This window comes from Calypte anna, chromosome Z, assembly GCF_003957555.1.
Source record: "Calypte anna isolate BGI_N300 chromosome Z, bCalAnn1_v1.p, whole genome shotgun sequence".
NCBI classification, from domain to species: domain Eukaryota; kingdom Metazoa; phylum Chordata; class Aves; order Apodiformes; family Trochilidae; genus Calypte; species Calypte anna.
The window spans coordinates 54,927,461-54,946,231 of NC_044274.1; the positions used below are offsets into that span (position 1 = coordinate 54,927,461).

Sequence of the window (18,771 nt, forward strand, 5' to 3'; positions counted from 1 at the left end):
TTGATACATGTATTTTATTCAGAAGGATGTGATGTTGACAGTTGGACGCAGTGATCTTCGAGGTGTTTTCAACTTGGACAGTTCTGTGATATGCAGTAAGTAAGTAAAGGTCTACAGAAAACCCCTACAGGGATTGTCAGGAATCACCAACACTGGATGCACATGTGAAGTGCCTGTGCCAAATGCATGAAGCAGGGAGAACAGACAGAAGGACACAGAACTCTGTGTGAAGTTACTAGGCCACAGTCTCACTGGGATCATATAGACATGGTAGGATAGCTCACACAACAAGGTTACTGCCACAAATAAATACTTCTTTGAGAAGAACAAGCTAGGAAGGCAGTGACAGGGAGAGCAGCAGTAATACATGAGCTCTGCTTTGGGGTGGATAATGAGCCTGCTGAGAGATTAGGGGTCAGGATGACCAGGATGACCAGGCAGACCAGCACACATGACATTGCTATAGGTGCCTGCTACAGAGTGCCTGATCCAAATAACATCATAATGGACAAACTGATGAAGTTTGGATAAGTGGATAGTGAGGGGGGATGAAAAACTGCTGAACTTCCAGGGTTATGTACAGTAGCATGAAGTCCACTAGTAACATGCCCAATACTGTTAAACATCTGGAGATATTTAAAAAAAGACTGGATGTGGCACTCAGTGCCATGGTCTAGCAACCGCAACGGTGGTTCAAGGGTTGGACTCGATGATCTCTGAGGTCCCTTCCAACCCAGCCAATTCTATGATTCTATACCCTACGAGGAGAGGCTGATAGAACTGGGGTTGTTCAGCCTAAAGAAGAGGCGGCTCAGGGGAGACCTCATCGCTCTCTACAACTACCTGAAAGGAGGGTGTAGCCAGGTGGGGGTTGGGCTCTTTTACCAAACGACTTTCAACAAGACAAGAGGGCATGGACTTAAGTTGTGCCAGGGGAAGTTTAGGTTAGATATTAGAAAGAATTTCTTTACGGAAAGAGTGATCCGTCATTGGAATGGGCTGCCCACTGAAGTGGTGGATTCTCCGTCCCTGGAGATATTTAAAAAAAGACTGGATGTGGCACTCAGTGCCATGGTCTAGCAACCGCAACGGTGGTTCAAGGGTTGGACTCGATGATCTCTGAGGTCCCTTCCAACCCAGCCAATTCTATGATTCTATGATCTTTTACTGTGATCTAGATTCTGGAAGAGAGTGCAAGTTTTCAGATAACACAAAATTGGAAGGAGTGTTTGATACACCTGATAGTTGTGCTGCCATCTGGAAAGTCCTTGACTGGAGGAGAAACGGGCAGAGAGGAACTGTACTCTTTTCATCAAAGGTAAGTGCAAACCCCATGCACTACAAGATGCTGAGGGTCACCTAGCTGAAAAGTAGCTTTGCAGAGAAGAAGCTTGGTAGAAACCAAGCTGAACACATTCCATCAATGTGTCTTTGTGGCAAAGACCAACCATATCCTGGGCTGCAGTGGGGTAAGCACTACCAGCAGTCCAAGAGAGGTACTACTCTGATGATACCACATTTGAAGTGCTATGTCTTGAGCTCCCCAGTATGAGAGACCTGGACCAACAAGGAAGCTCAGCAAAGGGCAATTAAGATGATTAACAGACTGGAGCATCTGTCATACAAGGTGAGACTGAGCTGTGTCTGTTTAGAGTCAAGAAGAGAAGGCTCAGTAGGATCTTATCAATCCTGTGTATAAATAACTGATGGCTCCTTCTTCTTTATAACCTCACATAATCTTCTCAGTGGTGTCCAGTGAACAGACAAGAGACAGTGAGCATACACTGAAACACAAGTACTTCCATGTGAGTGGAAAGAAAAAAATGGTCTCTGCTGCTTGTTTAAGAAGTTATGAGGGCAACTGAATATTGGAACCAGCAGTCCAGAGGAGCTGTAGATTCTCCATCCTTCCGTACAGACCAGACACAATCCTAGGCAACCTGGCCTAGCAGACTCTGTGAGCTGGATCAGGAACTCAGAAGTACCTTTCAACCTCAACTACTCTACGATTCTTTGAGGCAAACCAGAAGAACTCTGATACAAAGATGTTTGTATTCATTGTGTACTTATCCAGAAACAAACTACATAGGAAATATTTTATTCTGGTACCCTCTTCACGTCAAAAGGCATAAAGCGTACTCCTTTTAAAAAAAATAGGTCTGTAGGAACTGCTGTACTCAATTTGGAGACATTGGCAAATGCTGATTAAGTTTCCAATGATTGATAAAAAGTTGCACTTCCGTGAAAACAGGTAATTCTGCACAGAGCTACATTTCAAACATATATCTGTAGTCCCTAGAAACATCCTAGATTACACTAAGAAGCTGAACTACTGCATTTTATCATATTTGAATTTCAAGTCTAAAAAGACAAAAACATTCTCTAGTGTACCAGCTATTATTCCTTCACTTACTTACAAAAGCTTAATAACTGCAAACAACTAAACTGACAGTTCTGTTCAGTTTATCATAGCAGTTTTATTGCATGAAACTAGCTCTAGCATTACTGATATCCTGGCCATAGTTCCAAACAACGGTTAGTGACAATACCTTACCTGGCACTCGTTCCAGCTTTTTAAAGTTTGAATTTGTAAGCTTAGTTTTAATCCAACTTTCTTTCCAGTAAATTCAAGTGTGAATAAATACATCCCTAAAACAAAACTTTTTTTTTTGCATTTAAAATAGTTATCTGAAAACTACAGAGAAAAACCCCATGTTTCATGTTTCAGATTACCATACTGCCCACACATAGGAAAATCCACATCCTTATGGAATATGAGCCAAATTTGAACTAAAATACACTTAAATACAGAAAAAAAATAGTTAATAAAACTGTGAGCTCATTAAATAATCGGTATCTTACATTTTTTGAAGAACCTGGGCCATCACAACCCCACTCGTTAAATCTTCCACGGTCTGGCATGGTGCCTCAACATTAAATGTCTGGATCTGTGGGAGAAAGGAGAAGGTTATCTCCTGTTAATTCAATGGCAAGGGATTTTCAGAATTTAAAAAAAAAATGCTAACAAGTAGCAAATAGAACACAGTAAAACCCAAGCATTTACATGTAGGAATTGAGAAGAAGCTTCAGCTATATGAATAATCTAGGAAATAAACTACTGACAGGGCTCAGCTTGTTTTCACAAACTGCACTACAAATAGCAGCAGTACACACCCCAACATGCAAGTTTTCCACACTGTTTTCTGATTTGGGAAATCACTGCACCTTCTGTTCTCCCATTCAACTACTTTGTATATTCAAGGACACCCTCTTAAGGGATATATTGAAGAAGTTCACCTTTTAGAAGTAAAACTGATCGCACCCAACTCTCAAAGGCTCCTCAGAACCAGAAAATCAAACGTATAAGGACACACGTACTCCAAACATAACTGTTCCCTACTATCAGATAAAACAGGAGAGCTCCTTCAGCTCAGTGGATCTATGCACTGCTAGTTTACCAATTATTTCAGGCTATGTTATTAAGACAGCGACACACAATAAGGTCCATATAACAGGAAGCTTCTCGTTCTTCAGATGGAAGCTAAAATTTAAAAATGCTGCCATTGTGAAGGGGAATGTTAAGGACCACAGGACTGAGCTGTTTGATGACAAGGATTTACTACTAAAGATGAGTTAGTTTGTAACATATACCCCATCAGATTGCACACTGAACACAACTTACTGAAACCAATCTGAGGTTAGCTTGCTGAGAATGCTGTGTAATATTCTAGGCCGCATAGGAGAAAGAATAATCTCTTAGCAAAAAACACTCATCAATACACATAGCTTTTGTATGGTTTCCATTCATCAACTTCATTTTCACGCATATAGCACACAGGTTACCTGAAACCTTCCCCTTACTGTATCAGCAAATGTACAAATGCAGACAGCAAAATTTCTCCCTTCCTCCACTGGTATGGAGAAGTCTTTCTGCTTCAGCAATCTTTTCAAAGTTACTTAATCATTTACTTTAATTTAAAGATTAGTTTTAAAGGGTAAGGATAAGTTTTGTGAAAACAGTTTTGATGACACATTATTTGGAGGGTACCTGCCAAATGCACTGTGCCATTATCCTCTGACTAGAGGAGGTTTGGGGTTATTTGTAGGAAGCACTACTTGTATGCACCACAGATACATCTACAAGGGGACTTGCAGTTTCAGGCTACATAAATGTATATAAATATATCAGCCATTCTTTTCTGAACATAATGTACAACCATTCATGCTCTAGTAGCATTTAGTAGCACTCATGCTGGTCCAAGCCATTTCCCAACAAATGCCCTCTAGACAAATATATTAAATTTCACATAACAGTGGGAAATTTTGCAGATCATTTTTTTGAGAAGAATCTCAAAATATCAAGAACACAATATCCAGATGTGGTCAACAAAGAATCACAACAAGATAATACAAGATGCCACAAGATTACAAAGGAATCAGCTAAGGCCTTCAAAGATGAATCACCCCCTGACCAGGGTGATGGGAGAGGGGGAGGTGGGGGTTACATGAGGGTAACCTGAATTAACCTAGTACTAGTTAGCATGCTAAAAATCACACCCCTGCGAGGACCTGCTTAGCCACTAATCAGAGCATATGCAGAAGGTCATTAGTTATATAACCAAAAGAAAAATAATGAAAGAGTGTTGTGCAAGTTTTTCTTTGCTGTAACCTGTATAAGAACCTGCAATCCATCTAGAGGGATGTGCTAGCTATGCTACTTCACCTGACACTTCCTTTCTGGAAGTTGTCTCTCAACTCTCTCTGCTCTTTGGCTCCTGTGCACCTGGCATGAACCTGAAACCTGACTGTTGGACAACACACAGTACCCTCAGAACATCACAGAGCACTCTACCAGCCATTTAACATCAATTTGGAGAACAAGCAGCTAGGTGAATATTCCTTTCTTTACTTTTACTCTAGAAGGAAAAAAACCTAGCATTCACTTTGGAACAAAACTAGCAATAATGTCCATGAAGAGCCAAAAAAATGAACTCTCAGAGGGTGTCTGCTGAGTAAGTTCGAAAGTAACTGACAGAGTCATGAATGATGTCCATGTTCCAAGAGCACAAGAACAAATTAACTGTGTGCATTCAAAATAAAGTGAGTTCCACAGTCCAGATTAAGCATTTTCCTATAACTTGGAAACTACCAGAAGCTTAGAGCTACCCAGAAAACACAGCTTGTCCCAACCTCACCAGAGAATAAAAAAACCATCACAGACTTCCAAGGCACTAGGTGAAAATCAGAGTAAGTGGTGGTGGGGGGAAAGCCCACACATGAAAAACAACACATTATAAAGAAGGCATTTAGCTACAGTATTTGAACTGATGCAATTCTGTCGTAGGAATACAGACAATCCTGACTTTGAATACATGAATTCAGCAATACATTAAACAGGAAATCATACTTTCTAGCAAAAAAACCCTGCTATGACATTTTGTATGCTTATGCTTCAAGAAGTTTAAAATTCTATATGCATAAAATTCTCATGCACAGACAAGAAAATGTTGTTTCTAATTTTGCATGTCATACCTTTAAACAATGAAAATTTAAATCCCCTTGCTGCACAATAGCAAAAATAAAATCATTTAAGAACTTTTACTATTATGATTTTTCAAAACTAGACAAACTGCAATGCCCTTTTCAAATATGCAATACTTCAAGCAGACTGCAAATTAATAATTTTTAAATAATTTTGAATATGGAACACCTTCTTGACTAAGTAAAAGTGCATGTTGGAGATATCTACATACACTGCCAGAAGGTTGCTAAGACTACTTCCATGACACAGAGAAACAAGATGTATATCCCCTACAGATTTGTAACTGATTTTATCAACATACCACCCCCCAAGATTATACATGAGAAAGGTCAAAACTGTCATTAAGGTTCAGGTAAACAGTTTGAAGTACCCTTTTCCCCAGCCACACATGCAAGATTGCCACCAAGGACAATAATGTTTTCAAAGTTGAATGGCCAAGAACATAGAAAAAGACTAAAACTAATTATATGCCTTATTTCTTCACACAGACTTAAAATTCTGTAATAAATATTTTTGCTTGCATTGGAAAGGAATATTCAGCATAATATTTCAATTAAGGTGTCATATTTGTGATAAAAAACATACGTTCAACTCTTAGAACATCTACAACGTTTTAATATCCTTCACAGATATAAAGGTAAGAAATTTTTTCCACAAAAACCTGCATAAAACAACTTTAAAAATTTGTCAGTTAACCACCTACAGTCTCAGATAGGTCCACAAAATAGTTAAACACTTTCAGAAACAAAGCAAAGTCTATTTTCCAGAAGGGAGAAAAATTATAAGAATGTGGCAATGCAGAATTAGAGTCCAGCTGTGGAGACAAAGAATCAGATAATTTTTTGTGTGTGTGAGTACGTGTGTCTGAACAGCTATTAAATAACAGCTGTTAAAACAATGCCCTTCCTGTGCACTGTGGGGTGTTTCCATCTGGAAGACTTTCCTCTCATCCTGCTGGAACTGCTCCTGCTTCTTGAGTCTTTGAAATACTCTCTCTATTGACAGTTCCCCAACACTGTATTTAAATTCATATTTCCTGTTATTATTATTTTTTTCCAGTTCTTGTACCACCGTATGGAGCCCTGAAACCATGCTCAAGGGACAGGATACCATACTGCAGGACTTGGACAATCTCAAGAAGTGGGCAAATCTGAATGTCATGAGGTTCAACAAGGCTGAGTGAAAGGTCTTCCATATCATCCCTGGCAATCCCCATTATCAGTACAGGCTGGGAGATGAAGAGATTGAAAGTAGTCCTATGCAGAAGGACTAGAGGGTACTCGTGAATGGAAGCCCAATATGAGCCAGCAGAAAGCAGCCCATGAGCAGCCCAGAACGCCAGCCATATCCTGGATTGCATCAAAAGGCCAGTCAGCAGGTTGAGGGAGCTGATTTTCCCCCTCTACTGAGCTCTTGTGAGACCCCAACTGGAGTATTGTGTCCAGTTCTGGAGCTGTAAACTCAGGAAGGACATGGAGCTGTTGGAGCAACACCAAAGGAGGGCCCTGAAGATGAACAGAGGGCCGTAGCAGCTTTCCTATGAAGACACACTGAAAGAGTTGGGGTTGTTGAGCCTGGAGAAGGCATCAGGGAGACCTTATAGCAGCCCTTCAATACTCAAAGGAAAAATGAGGACGGATGTTTTGGTAGGGCCTGTAGCAACAAGACAAGGGATAATGGCTTAAAACCAAAAGAGAGTAGATCCAGGCTAGATATATGGAAGTTTTTTACAATGAGGGTGATGAAATGCTAGAACAGATTGCCCAGAGAAACTGCAAATGGACAACCCCTGGCACCACTCAAGGCTAGGATGGATAGGGCTCTGAGCAATACAATCTGGAGGAAAACATCCCTGATCACTTCAGTGGGGCTGGACTAGGTGACTTTTGAAAAGGTCCCTTCCAACCTAAACTATTCTGTGATTCTATCAGAGAGCAGTCTAGAGAAAAAAAATTACCAACCACTTGGCTCAATCACTAGCTTCATTGGTCCTTCACATAGTCCATCAGCTATCATGCAGTGAGAGAAAAGGGTTCTTTTCATTTAATTTAACTAAAAATTAATCCAGATCTCCAATTCACACAATCATAAACATGAACTGTCAATTTTTATACAATGCTTAAAATAATGAGTAGCAGGTGACTATTTCAATGGGAGGGAGGCTATCATCTGAGACTAAAAGTGCTGACAGAAGTCAGAACCTTAGAAAATCTGAGTGAGTGTTTCAGATCACACATATGAATAGTGGGGACAGAAAGCAAAAATATATTGCATGAAAAATATTCTTGATATGTAGCTGAAGACCAGAATAAATGTTGTGATGGGGAATATAACACCCCATGAAGCTGGAAAAACTGGGGAAAAAAAAAAATCACAACTCTCACCTCCTCCAAAGACAAAAAAAGCTCACTAGAACCTTTCCTTTGTCAACAATAAGTTAATTAAGACATACTTTTTGCCCAGTGATTATATACATGATTTGTTTGTTGTTACATAATAGACCTTCTATAATAATACCTAAGTTTTTTATTAGAAATTCTTAGTAGATAAAAATCACTGTGACTGGTTACCTTATGCACAAACACAACAAAAGGTAATGCATAATTTCCAATTAGTTATCAGAGCAACTCTGATTCCCGACTCTGAAGATGAACCTTTAGAATTACTTACCTATTATTTCCCTGCATTTTTTGAGCTGCCTATGCAAGGTTACTGTCTAACTGCAAGTTACTGCCTAGAATAATACTGCATCACCACAGAAGAAACAGATCCTACAGCTAAGACTTAAGAGGTGGCTAAGAGGCATAAGAACAAAGCACCGAGCTTCAGTTGGCTGGATGCAAATCACTTCACAAGCCATTAGCAAGAACACTTACAAGAGCTAACTGGCAGAGAAAATTAAGGAGGGCTGGATACTTCTGTCCTCATACTACTACTACATAAGATCCTGTGATTCTGGACAACTTTTAGGTTTCTTCACCCATTTTTCACATCCTAGTTGGTAGCACTGCTGTCTTCTATGTGGATAATCATGTCATAAGCTATTTTTTCATGCTTTCAAACACAGCAGCGGACTGCATGAAATAAACAAAGGGCATCCAGGCTCTCCAGCAAGCAACAATTTTATTCCAGGATTTGAAATTTCCAGATTATTTCTCTCATTTTTATGTTGTCAGACTTTACTTATTAAAATCTCAAGAGTTACTTTGCAATCCAGCCATAAATTTAGGCACTCAACTAGCCAATCAGTGAAACAGCAAGGTCTTTAAACTACCAGCACAGGTGGGGAGAAGGAGATCAATGCTATTTTTTCTTCCTTTCCTTCTTGTTTTACATATACTGTGTTCAATTCCAAATACCTGAACAGCTCAAAGCCAATAAAGATCTCAAAGTATTTAATTCGTAATTTGTTTTTCAAAGATTAAGTATTTCCTTTGCAGAAACACACTCCAGAGAGTAAAAGAGATACCTTGACAAAAGCTTACTAAAGAACTGTAAGATGAGAAAGCCATAACAGCACAAACAAGTTCTTACTGCACTATTTTGGTATTGTCATTAAATTGATGCTAACTGAGGTGTTCAAGTAGGTTACATTACTAAGACACAATTAACTGAGTCTCAAGTCTGAACGGTGCTTGGTTTAACCATTTCAGAAACATCCCATAAAATGGAAACAACCCATAAAACTCAGATGCAATGAGTTTCACCAGAGAAGGGTAACAGAACGGTTCTCTAAAAGCTGGTGTTAAATACATATAGCAGAGCAGCCGCCAGTGAACAAAAGAAAAACATTCTTTTTATCCTGAATGAAGATTGCTAGGCTACTAGAAGTCTCAACAGCACCTGGCAAAAATGCCCAAATTGATCTATAATAACATAAAAGACAGGCAGCAAGGTATAGCTTTTATTTGATGGCATAAGGCAAAGCAAAATCCATTATTATCCAATAAAGCACTTCTTGGCTAGTGGTTAGACAGAAAAACTTTGCATATTAGCAGTCCAAATTTATACATATTCCTAATATTACTTTAAAAAATCAACAAAAATAAAAAACTCACAACCTAACTAAACAAAAAAACATAAAAAGGTGAACATAGATGACAGCGTTCTTCTTGTAAAATACAGAAGAACAATATATATTTAAAGACCACAACTCCACTACCTTATCAGCTATAATTTAGATGAAAAGTACAGTTTCTATTGGCAGGTGCAATAAAGAACTCTCCCTCAAAGGCACAGAAGATGAATCAAAGAGCACTAAGTTCCATTGAAATATCCTTTTCACAAGCTTTCTGATCAGTGTAGAAACCAGAGTCTTTCGCAAGATCCCATGAATTAGACAGATGTAGCTGCTAAAAGAGAGAGCTGGCAGGAAGTTTTTATCAGGCAAGACATTTCAAATCTAGCAGATCCTAGAACTGGTAACACAGATGTATAGCACAGCACTCAATTCAGCACATTTTAAAGTTCCAAGTCTTTTCATATTTCAGGATGTATATTTCAGCAAGCATTTTACTAAACTTCATGGACTCCATATAGGTGTGCAGAAATAGATTTTTCAGAGGTTGACCAAATTCCATGATTTCTTAAGAAAGGCAGGAGCCACCACAGGTTGTCGCCTTTTGGCACTGTTCATAAAATAGAATCAGCTAAACCATGCTGGACTGAACAAGTCTTGATGTTTGGGTTTTTCTTCCTGACCACCAAAGGGACAGTAGAATTGATACACAACCACAGTCTCTGTGCAGTTAAATGCAAACTTATTTCTACTTTCTCCTACCCTGAACAAGTAAGCTATGGATACCTCACGACCATGGTAAAAAAAAAAAAAAAAAAAAAAAGTTAACTCAAAGGTTTATCTTATATAATTCAGGATTTAGGAAAGGCATTTAATACTTTGTAACTCTGGAATAAATAAAATACAGATGCTCAGTTCCTAGATCTAGTGCCTCCAAAGACAAAATCAAAGATTGGCTACAGTTGGAAGGGACCTAAAGATCACTGAGTTCCCACCCCCACGTATGTCCAGGGACACCTACCACTAAACCAGGTTGATCAAGGCCCCATCCAACTTGGGCGTGAACATTTCCAGGGAGGAGCCAGCCACAGCTTCCTTTGGCAACCTGTTCCAGTGTCTCGCCACCCTCACAGGAAGAAATCTTTTCCTAAGGCACAACCTAAGTCTTCCCTTTTCAAGTTTTGACCAATTTCCCCTTGTCCTCTCACTACACACCCACTCAAGAGGCCTCCCCCAGCTTTCCTGTGGGCCCCCTTCAGGTGTTGTAAAGTTGCTGTAAGGTCACCTCAGAGCCTCCTATTCTCCAGGCTGAACAACCCCAACTTCCTCAGCCTGTCTTCATGGGGGAGGTGCTCCAGCCTGATGATCATTTTAGTGGATCTTCTCTGGACACAGTCCAAGAGTTCTATGTCATTCCTATGCTGGGGACTCCAGAACTGGACCCAGTACTTCAGGTGAGGTCTCACAAGAGCAAAGTAGAACCACGTACCTTGACTGGCTTTCCGTGCTTCTTTTGATGCAGCCCAGGACATGGTTGGCTTTCTGGGCTGCAAGTGCACATTGACAGCTCATGTTAAGCTCCTGGTTCAGCAGCATTCCCAAGTCCTTCTTCTCTTCCCAACCTGTATTCATGCATAGGATTACCTGCATCCCCAAGCAGAGCTACATGGACTCCTGATGGTCACTGATGTAGAGGATGACGCTCCCTCTTTTGCCCTTCCTGCCCTTCCTAAGCAGTTTACACACAGACATCCCCAGACTCCAGTCACAGGAGCTGTCCCATCATGTCTCAATGATACCAGTGACACCATAGCCATGGAAGTACGTAGACACGTGGAACTCCTGCTGCTTATTCCCCATGTTTTCTGCATTCACACAGGCATCTGAGATGTGCCCCCTTTGAAACAATCTTACTGGGAAATATATATACTTACTGGCAGCATATATTATGTGGGGTGTGAATACCCATTTGACATTTAGCTTAAGTATTTAAACTTATCCACCCTCTGAAAAGCTCTGAAAAGTCAAAAAGATTTTACAGAGACACAAAGTGATACACTTGCATTGTAGTGGACATTTGCAAGGAAGCTTACATATAAATGGCATGAAAGACTCCTACAAATTCTAGTGCTGAAGCACATTAACATGAGATTTACAATGCATCTTTTTGTGCAGTACTTGCTTGACTATATGAACCACTCGAAACACATTTCCTGTGAGTCTCCTTTGAAAAGCTGCCATCCCTTTGTAGCCCCCTAAAGTCCACTGAAACACAACTCCAGCTTTGTATTAATTTTAAAGCTTTTGCCTGCCACATGCAGGAGAGGAGTGCTGGACTCCCTCTGCCTTTTAACCTTAAAAAGTTTTCCCCTCCACCAAAACCCTCCTCCTCGTTTCCATGTTGTCCCTTTTTCAGTGCCCCAAATCAGAAGTATTAAGTAACTTGCAGGACTCTTTAGGGCAGGAAAACACTACCAGTAGATTGGGAAATGAGTTATTGCCTTTCCCTTTCCTGTGTGGCAGGATCTGCCAGGCTGCTGGCAACAAAAGCAATAAAAAGGACACCACCACCCTCTGCCCCTCACTTCCAGCCATACATTCCTGTCTTAACTTTTTGCTAGTGTTAGCTGCTGCATGGAAAATAACCTTGTTGTTTTATTTAGTGACTAGGACTTGCATATTAAATTGGTTAAGCAACCCTGGATTTATGCTTGGAAGCTAAAGGCAAATGGGTTAGTTATGTCTTTCTAAATCATGACAGTCCTCAGCTCAGCCAAGAAAGCAGACAGCACTAAAAGCAACCAAGTTTTGCCCTTCCCCTCCTCTCTCTCCACTGCTCCACAACTTGAAAGTCTATCATTGCTCTACAGAAGTCAAACACATTGCAGTAAAGACTTTCAGAATGACAGAAGACTGTCTTATAGTTCAAGAATCTCAAAATGGCACCACAACAAGAAAGACAAAGATAACTGTGAAATTCACAATTTGATCATCTCTTTGAAAAAACTTAAATTATTTAAAAAATAAGATAGAAACAGGTTTTTCACCTCCCACTTTAAGATTAATGAATTATCAGAGAACTTGTTTCCTTATTACTGAGTTTCACAATTCTCAGCAGCGTGATCTGTTTCTTCTCTAGGCAACATCTCACAAGTCCACCCTCCCCTCCCAGGAAAAAAAAATGAGGTGGCACAACTGGGAGCTGAAATTGCTCATATACTGAATCATATCTAAGTGCGGTTTTCTTCGGAGAACTAGCAACTGTTAAAAATGTACCACTGCTATAAAGCAGCTCTCCAGAAAGAAATTGAAAAAAAGGAAGAATCTGGGACAAGGCCCCAGAGAATGAAAATCTAATACTGTGTCAAAGAGCACATGTGAACAATAATGTCTGCACCTCCAATATCTTGTGTTTGGCCTTTCTTTCTGTTGACTTATAAGGGAGGGGTGGGAGGAATGCATATAAAGTGTACCTTAATATTCTTTAATTATCATATTCATATATTATCAGTCTTATATTACTAAGTCTACTTCTACACTAAGAACTTTAAGATAAGTTCTCCTGTCTTTGCTTGACCTCTCAAGCAATACTTTAAAAAATCCCTATAACCAGGCACCCCAACTCTTTCAAACATAGCAAATGACACGCTCAGAACATCACTCTTTTAAACTACTACAGCTAAAAGGGTGGAGAAACAAATAACTTTCTTCATAGTGCAAGGTCATCAAAAGTAAAAAAGGTCACTCAACCAACACACAGGAGACACTGGGACTGTAATCTGACAGATACCTCTACCCACATCCCACAGGTACTGCCAAATTCAGTCTGAACGGCAACATATTAAAACAGAACTATCTTCCTGACCTGCTGCCATCACCATCACAATCAGCCACTCCTGAAATCTGATGTATTCTTCAAGAGGTAAAAGATGCTTATGTGATGATGTCATCAGAATAAAATTAAAACCTATACCTTTGTGGTCAATGATTAAGGACCTAAAGAAGGAAGAGTTCAAACAGGTTTAGCGAGTCTCTCACAATCTTTGCATCTACAAGAAAAAGAATACTTAAAACCACACAGGCACAAGGATCAAAACCAGCACAGATTAAACAGGGGTAACAACCATAAAGAAGACACAGCTTTCCAAGTATATTCTACCAGATTTGATCCTCTCCAAAAAGGGTGCCTACAATGCATTTACAAGCAGCTTTCTTGAGGAGTCAAATCTGTTTCAGCACTTGCTCATATGGTCTCTGTATTTCAAACTAACAGAGGCATAGCCTTCCAGCTGGGGATAGGCCACCTCTCAGAGGACTGAGATACACTGTAATGTGAAGATTCGTCAGTGAAAAAAGAGAAAGGTCAGAGGACTGATACCACATAAATGGCCACAATGCTTTTAAAATGGAGCATATAGAAACGGGGGCCTTGTGCAGTGTTTACAAAGTTCTCACTTCTCACAGAAGTTCTAACATGTCTACCACAGAAACTATATTTGGCCTTGAGAGTTGGAAGAGAAAGAAAGCAGGCAGGATGCAGCTTGGTGGAAGCAAGAGATATTTACCATAATGAAGACAAGAAAGTTCATGACATCTCCATAAGCAATTTCCTACTTTCAAGCAGACAGCTGTGGCCTCTGAGTAATCCTGCTGTTTATGTACCAATGCTAAGCAATCTTTTCATTATCATAGCTTGGTTCTGTGTTAAAAAAGAAATTTTCTCAGATTAATTATCAAAAGCTTGTAGCCATCACACTGATTTCAGATATATTAAAGTGCAACTCTCACATGCACATTTGACAGTTGCTCATGTTAAAAGAAATTATTCAAGTAATCCAAGTTAAAAGCACTACTGACACACAAAGAAAAAAAAGAATAATCTGTGGGCTCATATGTTCTAAGTTTTAAGTTTTAAACAGAAAAGATAAAGTGAACCAGTATTAGATATACTGATGCAATTTTAGTACCATTGCAGGTTTACTTCACAACCACATTTTTCTAAACTGCTTTGGCTGCAGTGCAGCTTGGATAACTGTACCACAATGCCTAGAATAGACTCAGAAGAGGCTTCTGGGAGATTTTTAGCAGAGTAATAGTTCTACAATTAACCTACGCTGCAAACACTGCTAAAGTACACATAACAACCTTGAGATGCCACTAGCTGGGCTCCAGTCCCTTGCTTAGTTTCATTCAAATTGCCACTACCCTGCCTGCCTCGAAATAACATCATAGTCATCTGCTAAAGTGGTAGGAAGCAAAAGCTCTCCCAGCTGTTTAAAATTCTGAACAAAATTTATTCATTTGACAATGCTGCCAAAGAGGTAAAAAAAAAAAAAAAAAAAGAATTACACACTAAAGTAGAGCATAACACCAAAAAGGAGGTGTTAGTGAAATATTAAAGAATAAACCAAAACATATTCACAGGTATACAGTTTGCTCCAGCTTAAAAGACACCAGGATGGGAATCACAGGCATGCAATGTAAAAGACTTAAGGAATATTTTAATTCATTAAAATCCTGAGTTGGCAAAGGGAGGAGCAGTTTCATCTCACCTACATCCATCTGAGTAAACATACAGTTTTGGCTGAACAGGTTCTCAGGCTTGTGGGAAGCCTTATCTACTCATAACACAGACAAACCAGTTCCAGTACTTCTACACGAATGTGAATCAAGCAATCTGGGAGGTTAAACCAGTTCTTCACAAAGCCAGCTTCTCTGGCATAATGGAAATGCCTGGCCATGCCAGGTATGCATAAAATGCAATTAAGACAGCTCTATTCTCCCATCTAAAGGAACAGTTCCCCAAGAATCATTATTGGACTTGAGAGAAAGCCAGGCAAAAAAAAAGCATCATGTTTATGCAGTCAGTTTCATTAGGGACTAAAAACCACCAATGCCTCTTTTGCAAGCTTCATGTATACCAGAATAAACTGAAACTACTTTTTTTTTTTTTGAGTTTGTTTCAAAGCCATAGTCACAAAAAATACCAAAATCACAAACATAATCCCTATTTCACACATCCATCAAAGAAACACACTGGCTAATTCTAGTGCTGTTTAAGAAGGATTTACTAACATTTCTCCTAACCAAAAAAAAAATGCAGCTAGCTTCCTGATTAGCTCAATGTCCAAGGAGGTTTAAGGTGAGAGATGTAAAGGGACCTGAATGGACAGTTACTACAGACAGGACACGACTCCACCAAACAGGTGAAGTGTCACAAATACTAACTACTGTCCAAACATGACCATATGACTAATTTTTACAGATGAAGAATACCAAAGGAGTTTTTCTGTTTCTGTGATTTCTCTCTGTAAGCTTTCAATTTTTATACCTGTGTTTCCAGGACAGCTTTTCATGCTAAGATTTTTTTTTCAACGGTTTAGCTTTACTAAGAAAGAGTAAATTATTTTCAGTGGTAACAGTAAAGTTTTCTGCTCAACAAATTAACTGCCTAAACTACCAACCTCAAAAACAGCAAGGAAAAACAAACAAAAAAAAATCACTGGTTGTTTCAGTGGAGATTTTTACTGAGTAGACCATAGAAATACACTTGTTCTCTTCATCTCCACAAACAAGAATTGGTGAGTCTTATTTTGTTTTCCAGCAAGAGTAAACCAATATCTACCATGTCCGAAGATGTGCAGAGCCTGACAAAACAATTATTTTGAACACATATAAATCACTGGTTTGTGCTATATTAAGCTGTACAAAGAATTATTTTATGGAACAGGAAGTAGCCATTGCCTTCTGACTCTGCATTTTGTGGCTTCCCTCGCTAGCTTGGAAACAGATGTAACTTTAAAAAGTTTTAAAAGTCACTTCATTGAAACACTAACACCTCAAAATCAAATTTGAGCAACATTCGTAAGTAACGGGATATTGGAAATATTCTTAGGGATATTTTGTTCTAGTACAGCATCTCTGCAGAAGTCTGATGAAGTCTGAAAATTTTCAAAACTAAGTCATTAACAATTTTGTCAGACCTGTAATTGGTAACAGGTAGGATCAAGAGCTCAAATAACTAATGAACAGGCAAGTACCACACAAGAGAAAATCCACTACGTTCCATTTTGCAGCAGCTTACATGTTACTAGTACAGTGGTCTCGCATGCAAAGAAAAGAGATAGTTTATTGGTTACATGGAAGTCTGGGGAGTGAGGAATGCACTGAGACAGAAGCACTTGCTAAGTAAGCTTTCAAGCTTCTCCAATTGGTATAACTGCTTTCTGACAGATAGCACAAGAGGAATATATCTGAACAACTAAAACAAAACCACACAGAAACTGGAAAAACATAGAAGCAATCGTCCTCCACCATGGCCCTCCCCCTCAGTAAACCTTCCGCTTTCTTCCAGCACTGAGCCTCTGAAGACTCAGGTCTTGGGTTTTTTTGCCAGGACCCACACACATCGACTTCCTCATGCGTTCCATCATTAAGAAGACTTTCATTCCTGACATCTAAAAAAGAAGGTAGGGGAAGCCAAAAGCAGGACAAGCAGCCAACTGCAACAAAGATGCAAAGACTGGCAGAATTGTGAAGAGAAGAGAAACTAGGTTACTTATTCTGGACTTGTATGAAGCACTGGGGCACACTTCTCCCCAGATCCACCGTCTTATGTACTTTCCAGGCCACCTGCTCACCTCTAATTGCCACTGTTATTTCCCTTGCTCATCCCCTTTTGACTTTCACAGGGAAACCTAACCTATCATTCTCCAGTAACTTACTCACCACCACCAGTTTATGTCAATCCTGGCCCTGCACAGAATAAACACGTAAAGATAAAAACTTCTATTTCTCTTCAACTACTAACTGTACTTCAGAATTTCATATGGTAGCTATTTGCTTAGCAATTCTATTTATGGAGGGGGAGAAAAAAAACCCAATACCAAAACAAACGAACAAAAAACTACAAACAAAAAAACAAAACAAGCAAACAAAAAAAACCCACACCAAAAAAACACTCTCCAAGCCAAATACCGTGGTTCCAAACAGCTAACCGACAAATCAGTAGCTACAGAAATATAAATTTCATGGCTACGTTGCAGTCACTGCTCAAGTTACGGAGTAGCTGCAAAACCAGGCTCAACGTCCACTACATTCAGGCTGCTCCTGAATGACAGCACAACCTGAGGATGTTTACAGATCAGGTTCCAAACATTAAGGTAATTCTTAGGCTGATCCTTTACTATCCTCGACTTCTCAGGAAATTTTTTTTCCTATCGAGATTCAGGTATTACTTCAACGTACAGAGAAAGAAACAGAGGAAAAGGAAGTTCCCGGTCAGAAAGCCCGCCGAGGGCAGCGGGCAGGTTAGGAGACCGCACACCGGACTCACGCCGGGAATTGAGCAGGCTGTGAGGGATGGATGGATGGGTGGATGAATGGGTGGGTGGATGGATGGGTGGGTGGGTGGATGGATGGATGGATGGAAACCTCGGGCAACACCTCGCTGGCCGAGCCCGGACTCAGGGCTGGGGGCGCGTTTCCTCCGGCCGCGCCGCCGCAGGCCCCAGCCCCCCCCCCCCGGCCTGGCGGTCACGGCTCCTTTGTTCCCCTCAGGCGAGGGCAGCGTGAAAGCGGCGGAGGACCCCTCCACCCGGCGGGCAGCCCCCACGCCGCCCGCTCCAGCGCGGCCAGACAAGGCGGGACGGGTCTGCCCAGAGCTCCAGCGCTCCCGGCCAGGCTGGAAGCCGGCCTGAGCACCAGGGAGCGGCCCGGGCGGGGGCTGGGGAGATGGGGCGAGGCCTCCCCCTTTCCCGCGGCGGCCGGGCCGAGACGGGCACGGTGGGCGCGTCCGGAGCAGTGTCCCTGGCAGGCGGCCCAGCTGTGGGGCGGGGGCCTGGCGGCGGCACTCACCCAGGTGAGGAGGCTCTCCCCGAGCTCGGCCCGCTCCAGGCTCTCCACGTTGAACATGGCGGGGCGCGGCCGAAGGGGCTGAACTGCCGCGGCCGGGTCGGTACCGCCGGCGCCCCCTCCTTCTCACTCCCGCCCGTCCCGTCCCGTCCCGTCCGGTCCCGGGCCGGGCCCTGGCGCCGACACGTCACAGCGACCTGACAGGAACCGCCCGGGCGCGCCTGCGCCGCGCGGGGGCGAGGCGAGGCGAGGCGCCCCGGCGCCGCGAGGCCGGCAGGGGGCGGGGCCGCGGCTGGGGGCGAGCGCCGCGCGCGCAGGGAGCCGAGGCAGCGCCGCGCGGGGCCGCGCACGCCCGCGC

The 18,771-nt window shown here is 41.4% G+C and overlaps 1 protein-coding gene across 1 annotated transcript in view; it reads right to left on the reverse strand.

Annotated features, from left to right (window-relative positions):
- HOOK3 (hook microtubule tethering protein 3) overlaps positions 1-18,591 on the reverse strand; it is a 91,464-nt gene extending 72,873 nt beyond the window's left edge. Inside the window, exons 1-2 of the mRNA XM_030468070.1 lie at positions 18,417-18,591; positions 2,863-2,948 (exon numbers count right to left, since the gene is read on the reverse strand). Of these exons, the coding sequence (XP_030323930.1) occupies positions 2,863-2,948; positions 18,417-18,473 (143 nt within the window). The 5' untranslated portion in view covers positions 18,474-18,591. The remainder of the gene's footprint in view (positions 1-2,862; positions 2,949-18,416) is intronic.
- Between the last annotated feature and the right edge of the window lie 180 nt (positions 18,592-18,771).